Raw genomic sequence first — 7,627 nt, 5'->3', positions numbered from 1 at the left:
TAAGTTTTTGTCCTCTGGCTGGACGGTTTATTGTTGTGCCATCGGACAATCCGGTGAGCCACTAGACGGTCCGTTGAGCCCCCGGTGCTTCTGTCCAGCAACCCACCTCTTTTGTCCAATCCTTTTCAAATCTTTTTGAATATCTTTGAGGGTGTTCCTATAACTTATACAAACATATGCAACAACAATCCAACTAGTCTAAGTCATGGTTCTTGGATCTTTTCTTCTCTTTTTTCTTAGAAAACTTGTTTTTGCTCAAACTAGCTCCAATATGGTGACTTTGTGAATCTAAGCTAACCAACCTCTTAGATGTCTTAAATAGGTTCCAAGGGATGTATGCAACTTATCCAAAAATGGTGAACTAGGTATTGTTCATCTTTTCCAAGTTTTACCCCTTTGTGGTTGGTTTTGAGCTGTTTCTGACTTAGAACTGAGTTGAGTAGACTTATGCACCTGTGAATCAAAGACTGCATAAACTAGTTAGTCCATAAGGTTGTTATGGTCATCAAGCACCAAAATTAATTAGGGAAAATGATTAGGACCATTTCCCTTTCAAATATTTAAGATGTCGACATCTATCAAATCTTATCCGACACAACTTGTCCGACACAACTTGATAATTTCTATATCAACTGAATCTGAAGAGAAAATATGAAAACAAATATGGAACGATTAATATCTGTCCGTATCCGACCTGATTACAGCCCTGCTATAAACCCACATTTACACTCACCTAGCCAACAAAACACATGTATTTATGCTTTATACTCTACTAGGTATGTGCCCGTGCGTTGCCACGAGACGGGAGAGCGTGGGGAGCGGCGTCTAGGCTGCAAATATAATTATTGTTTATTCTTAAACATTAAAATACATGTGGTCTAGTGGTTAGCCCCAAATTTCTAGAGTAGAGGGGTGTGGCTTCGAGGGCTCGCTTTGCATTATTTTTTGCGGGTGCTTGACGTGGAGAGGGTGAAGTCATGGTAGCACAGGTGCCCACATTAGATTCTTAATAGATTATTATTACAGTTAGTTGCCCGTACTTTTGCTACGAACCCTAAATATATCATATAAATAGGTATTGAGTGGTAGCACAGTTGCCCACATTAGATTCTTAATGATTATTATTATTATAACCAGTTGCCCGTGCTTTTGCTACGGACCCTAAATATATCATATAAATATGTATTGAGATATTTATTCAAATATAATTATTATTTAATTCTAAATACTAAGATACATGTAGTCTCGTGGTTAGCCCCAAATTTCTGAAGTAGGGGGCCTGTGTTTAAATGCTCGCTTTACACCATTATATATATATAATCATTGTTTATTTCTAAACAGCGCGGGCACAGGAGGTCCACAGGGTAATAGCTGAGAGCGTGTTTAGCGTGGAGCCACAGGGCACGACGTCGAGGCGGGGGGACCCTATGTGTCAGCGTGTGATGAAGTCGTGGTAGCACCTGGTGCCGAACATTCATTCTTAATAGTAGTAAGAATATTTATAAATGGAAATCATAGCTCATACGAGCAATTTACTAGTTATGTTTTATTTTGATGTAGACATGGTTTTTGTCTAACAAACCATCTCGCTTTCTTAATTATAATTTTACATTAATATTTTTTCTTGATTAGCATTCTAATAAATAAATATAAACCATCTTTTTTTAACTAAGAGCGTCTTTGAGGATACATTTCTACGGAAAATCGTTAGACTGTCTTCTATGGATTCTATAGAATAGAGACACGATATTATAGATAATACTGTTTATAAAGTGAATTTTGAAATAGAGAATGACATATACGATAAGATAGGAGAGCTGTTTGAGACGGTCTTAATTATATTTAAAAACCGGTTTGTTATTTACCAGCGATTAGTGGGAAAAGTTGTTTCATTTGCCCCAGTCACCCTCGCCGACGCGGGTCCCACTGCCGCAACGTGTAACATTCCCGCTGTGACGGAGCCGTGATTGAGCCGTGACGGAGCCGTGGGTCGCGCGGCGCCTGCCCGCCCCGCCTGCCCTCATTAACTTGAGCCACACCTCGCGGTAACGTCGTCACCCTAACGCCGCCGCCGTGTCTGGGAGCGGAGCCCGCGGTGTAACCCTAACGCCGCCACGCGCGGCCATCCATGGCCTCCTGCGACGACGACTTCGTTCTCCTCGGTGACGACGCACACCAGCCGGCAACTCCCCCACCCCCGGCCCCCACCGCCCAGCAACCCGCGCCGCCGCCGCCGCCGCCGCCACAGGCCTCCCATCCCTTCAGCTTCACTGACGCGGTTGCGGGGGCTGCCGCCGGCGCCGGCTCCTTCGCGCAGGCCCAGGAGGAGAGCAACCACCACGCCGAGCGCGGCAAGCCGGCGCACCACGCCAAGCGGGGCAGGGAGCGCGCCGAGGAGTTCAGCAGCGATGGGGGCGAGTACTGTTCCTACATCAACAGCAGCGGCAGCGGCGGTGGTGGGAAGAAGGGCCGTGGCGGTGGAGGGAGCTCGAGCGTGTCAGACTACCGTAAGGATCGGGAGGAGTGGACGGACGGCGCGATCAGCAGCCTCCTCGACGCCTACACGGACCGATTTGAGCAGCTCAACCGGGGAAACCTGCGGGGTCGGGACTGGGAGGACGTGGCCGGCGCCGTGACCGACGGGCAGGGCAAGACTACCGGGGCCAAGAGCGTGGAGCAATGTAAGAATAAGATCGACAATCTTAAGAAACGTTACAAGGTGGAGTGCCAGCGGCTCTCCAGTTCGGGCGGGGGTGCCATCAGCCACTGGCCCTGGTTCAAAAAGATGGAGCAGATCGTGGGAAACTCCGCATCTCCTGCCTCCTCCAAGCTTCTAACTGCTGCCGAGGATGAGAAACCGAGGCAGCAGCAGCAGCACAGCAGCAAAAGGTGGTTCATTTTTACATCATGGCTTGATCAATTTGGAGATCTACTGGTCTTAACTAATGTTTGTCGCGGTAGGTATCCTCTTTCCTGTACTGGCCCTCCTACTGGGGTTGGTAGCTCCAGAACGAACCCTCTTTCAAATCCAAGATGGAAGAGGGTGCTTCTGAAGATTGGGGGCACTGCCCTATGTGGAGCAGCTCATCAAAATGTTGATCCCAAGGTAGTTTATATTAGCTGATGGTGATAGATCTATTTTGATGCTTCCCTAATTGTTATGTACTACAATTTTGTCACTTCGTCAGGTGATTATGCTGATCGCTAGAGAAGTTCAAGTGGCATGCCATCATGGTGTGGAGGTAAATAGAGTACATACATTTCAGAGATGCATTCTTCTGATATCAGGGAACACTAGTCAATTTAATATTACATTGAATCCTATCAGGTGGCAATCGTGGTAGGAGGGCGGAATATATTCTGCGGTGACAATTGGGTAGCTGCAACAGGCACTGATCGAGCCTCAACGTACCCAATTGGGTAATTTTCTGCCATCGTTATTTCCCTTACTTTTGATCTATGTCTGCCCTCTGTTCTGCTTTACACATTTTTTTACGATATAACAGGAATTGGGAATAATGATGAGCATGCAACAAAAATATTTGATGGGTCCTGGACTCCTAGAGAAAGACTACTAGCAAATTGTCAGTTCTTCTTGTTGTGCTAGTGAATGTTGATAGTATAGGACTTGGCCATAATTGTATTCTAGTCACTTGGTTGGACCTGCTTATTGGTTAGAATGGATTAGAAGTTTCCTTATGCTTTTGTTTTGTGTATAATGCATTCCTGATCTAGCATCTATATTGTCAAGTGCCACTTAAAGTTTATAATCTCACATAAGTCCTACGTGAGAGAAGTTTATGCTTGTGTAGCACGTCATTGAGTTTAGGAATTACAAGAGCTGGAATATTTAATTTTTCCCACTTTTACATTTGCCAACGGCTCAATTGCCAGCTTTGGATGTGTCCCTATGTTTTTGCTGTTGCACAGATGAAAACGCCACCGTTTTAGACATTCTGCACGTGTGGCTGGTCAAGTCACCGTTCCAGCGTGGAAGGGGAATGCCGAAAGACCTCCCTGCCCCTGCCTTATCCATTCAGGTACGCGTGGGCTCAACACCATTCTTCTCCACCAGAATGTTGTGGCCACACATGCCTAAATGGATACAACAGGGACAGAGAGGTATTTTGGCATTCCCCTGAGGGTGACTTGGCCAGCCATGCATGCAAAAATTTTAAAACGGTGAAGTTTTCATCGGTGTGTTGCAAAAACGTAGGGACGCACCCAAAGCTGGCAATTGAGCCCTTGCCAAATGAAAAGTGGCAAAAAATTAAATATCCCACAAGAGCTTGATTCAAGATCAAACTATTAACTATAACAGGTGAAGTTTATTGTGTATTTCTGTGATTCTACAACATGTGTGTGGTGGTGGATGGGGAGGGGCGGATTTTTTTTCCCTAGACCCCGCACAGTGCGGGAAGCCTACGGCACTAGGTACGCCCTTTTTGCCATAGTCAAGAACTCAAGATTTCAAAACTAAGCACTGTGTTATACGTTGTTGGATCTGTGTGGGGTTTTGAATGTGTACAAGATGCTATGTAGAGATGTCAACTCAGGGCACCATCTTGTTGACTTGGATGACTAGCTGTAATAGCCAGGCCAGCATGCTAGAAAATGTATTCAATATTCACTAGTGCAGTGCACTGAAAACTGAAGTGCAATTGAACATGACCATTTGAACTTATGAATTGGTGAACTTGTATAACTTAATAGTGGCCAATGGAGCTCATAGTTCATTTAGTCTTATTTTGTGCACCTTTACGAACAGAAATCCCATGTCTGTTCAAATTGCATTTTCCTGTTACTTTAGATTGCAGATTTCCTTCTGTACTATTCAGGGAGTTCTGAACTTCAGGTAGACTGGTACTTAAGTGGCATGTGTATATACTTACACCTTTCTGTTTTAACTGTCAGAATGATGGCATCAGTGATGAATTCAGTACTTCTTCAAGCATCGCTAGAAAAGATAGGTGTGGAGACACGAGTCCAAACCGCATTGATGATGCAAGAAGTTGCAGAACCTTACATTAGGCGTCGAGCCATACGCCATCTTGAAAAAGGGAGAGTGGTCATCTTTGGTGGGATTGGTGTGGGCATTGGGAATCCATTGTTCACAACAGATACAGCTGCTGCCTTAAGAGCTTCAGAGAGTATGCCATTGCATCCCGTCCCTAACGCCTTTTTCATTCTTATGGTTTTTCCAATGGACCTGCACATGGCCAATGATTTAAATTAGTTTCTATGAAAGCCTCAGATGATGCAGAGAGGAAACTGACTAGCTGTACTTGCTAACCAGTCAACGCAGATGTTGTCCTTAAAGGTATTGTTGGTGATGATGAGTATGGCTGTCCTCCTAGGAGCAACAGTAATGCTTCATTTGAGCACATCTCCTTTAGGGAGTTAGCAGCAAGAGGAATCACCAAAATGGACATGACAGCAGTAACATGTTGTGAGGAGAACAACATTCCTGGTTAGTACCTCTTGTCAACTATTCTGTCCCACTCCAGATGTAGGCCGTAGGTCATTTGACTCATTTTAGCCTCCTCAACTCAATTCCATCCTGCTAAGAGTGACAGTTTAACTGTGTATTAAATCAAATAATCTCAAGTTTAATTTATGAAACCAAAATATGTATACTGTGAAAATATATTTCATGGTGAATCTAATGGTACTCATTCAATATCATAAATTTTGATAGGTTTTTATATAATCTTTGTCAAACTTGAGATAGTTTGACCTAAAACTCACTATTTACAGGGCAGAGGTATTAGGGCAGTCCCAACCATGAAACTACCATGCAGTTTCTACCCCTGTCATGTCAGCAAGACACTACCCATCATTTCCTCATGTGGGTCCCTATTGAATTTTTGGCAATAGTTTTCTTCCTTCACCCTTCCGGTATCATCTCCGTCTCTCCTCCCGTCTTGTCCCCCTGCAATCAGCAGGCATGGCTGGTAGCTCCTAGCAGGGCATCCAAAGCAGTGGATGACAGCGATGCGTACTGCAAGCGACCAAGCAGGCCAGACGCTCCTGCTGTGAGACTGGTGCTGCAGCCGGCGATGCTCGCACGTGAGACGTGGAGGAGCAGTTTCTGCTCCCGGTCATCCTTAGGGTACATGCTAGGATGTGCTGCGGCCAAGAAAGGGACAAAGAAACTGGAAACTTATACACCAGCTAAACAATGAAGAAGCAAGCAACTCAGTGGCATCATCATCAGCCTTGTTGGCTGGCTGCCTTCGTGGGGATGTACAGACGGTGAGACCGTCGGTGCCTGTGTTCGCAGGGATGCGGTCATAAGCTGGAGAGACAGGGCAACATTTATGGGGATGCCACTATTGGGGAGGCAAGCTGGACGTGCAGCGGCTCTTGTAGAGACACGGCCGGTACCGCATGCTCAGACTCGGCCGATGGCGTCATGGCGATGCAGGCAGACGGCACATGCCAAAGAAATCACGCAGGAGCACCAACACATAGAATCTTGTTTCTCGCATTGTTGGAGCAGGCGCCGAAATCATTTCTACTGAGAAACTGTTTACTCTTTCCCCTTCTCTCTTCAAACAAATCTAGTGCCACATCAGTTTTTTTTTATCTGACAGTATTCGGATACCATCTGTAGTTTCAGGTTGACAATGTCCTTAGGTCGTTTTAGAAGTTATATGCACGTTTTACCCTTTTCTTTATTCCTTGCTGCTAATAAATGCTAGTACTCACAAATGAATGTCTTGATGAGATGCATAATGAATGAAAGTTGCTAAGGTCATTTGATCTAGTTTATTAATCTTTGTGCATCGGAGTTGAAAACCCATATTTGGAATTGGTGGGGGTCATTCACAGCAATGTTTTGGCAATGCATTACAGTATTAGCAGTTTATACATAGCATGACTTCTGTACATTTCTTGCAGTCGTCATCTTTAACATGTTGGAGCCTGGTAACATCTCAAGAGCAATTTGTGGAGATCAAATAGGCACCTTAGTTGACCAGTCAGGAAGGATCACATAAAACTAGGAGGATGAATGGTAGCAGAGCTCCAGGACATGCCGATACTCTGGGTGGGACATCACTCTGGGGGGACATCCTGAATTCTTTGCTCGTGGATCTTTTCCGTATAGAAGGAAAACATGTTCATCAGATGGAAGCGTTCACCTTGATTTGCCTGGGATGCCTATTGTGTATTATGCGTTGTGGTCGCAATTGCCCACATTGAGAAAAGTATTACCTTGTAATGTCTATTTGTAATTTGTCTGTAGATTAGTGGAAGGGCTCATGTAAAGTGTTTCACGGTGCCCAGATCAGAATGTAGTGTTGTAAGTTGTAATGCTATTATTTGAGTCGTAGTGTTTGAGGTGTCACGTTTTGCACGATTAATTTGCCTGTGGCTTTCCAGCAATCAATCTTTTTTTTTGTTCAATGATCATACACGAATATATGCTACTGACTAATGTAGGGATGTTGATGCTTGTTTCGCCTTTTACAGTTTACACCTGATGCTAGGTGAGGCCAGTCTTAATGAGGTGTTTTATTGCGTTGTTTATAAGCCATGCCATGTGAAATAAAATTAAATATGGAGGAACCACTCTTTCAATGAAAGGTTTGATTCCATGATTTTATAGACATTTAATTTTGTG

General features: G+C 44.5%; 1 protein-coding gene across 2 annotated transcripts; it reads left to right on the top strand.

The window, feature by feature from the left end:
- The first annotated feature begins 2,058 nt into the window (after nt 1-2,058).
- On the top strand, nt 2,059-7,410 carry LOC100383551 (uncharacterized). Of its 2 annotated transcripts, NM_001362090.1 has the most exons (7): nt 2,103-2,889; nt 2,962-3,106; nt 3,189-3,242; nt 3,329-3,420; nt 4,915-5,150; nt 5,297-5,470; nt 6,904-7,389. In NM_001362090.1, exons 1-7 carry the CDS (start codon nt 2,129-2,131, stop codon nt 6,999-7,001), a joined length of 1,560 nt encoding a protein of 519 aa, NP_001349019.1. In that variant the 5' UTR covers nt 2,103-2,128; the 3' UTR covers nt 7,002-7,389. The 2 variants fall into 2 exon arrangements, with proteins under 2 accessions (XP_008668441.1, NP_001349019.1); XM_008670219.4 differs by lacking the exon at nt 5,297-5,470 and having other exon boundaries at nt 2,059-2,889; nt 6,904-7,410.
- Nucleotides 7,411-7,627: the final 217 nt, after the last annotated feature.

Source organism: Zea mays, chromosome 2 (assembly GCF_902167145.1).
Source record: "Zea mays cultivar B73 chromosome 2, Zm-B73-REFERENCE-NAM-5.0, whole genome shotgun sequence".
NCBI classification, from domain to species: Eukaryota; Viridiplantae; Streptophyta; class Magnoliopsida; order Poales; family Poaceae; genus Zea; species Zea mays.
This window is presented reverse-complemented; position numbering and strand designations above follow the sequence as displayed.

What these genes read in the sequence shown, in the direction of transcription:
- LOC100383551 (NM_001362090.1), top strand. Translation starts at nt 2,129, where the DNA reads ATGGCCTCCTGCGACGACGACTTCGTTCTCCTCGGTGACGACGCACAC. An exon ending in CAGCAGCACAGCAGCAAAAG is followed by an intron (nt 2,890 to 2,961) that starts GTGGTTCATTTT and finishes TTGTCGCGGTAG; the next exon opens with GTATCCTCTTTCCTGTACTG. An exon ending in GCCTCAACGTACCCAATTGG is followed by an intron (nt 3,421 to 4,914) that starts GTAATTTTCTGC and finishes TTTAACTGTCAG; the next exon opens with AATGATGGCATCAGTGATGA.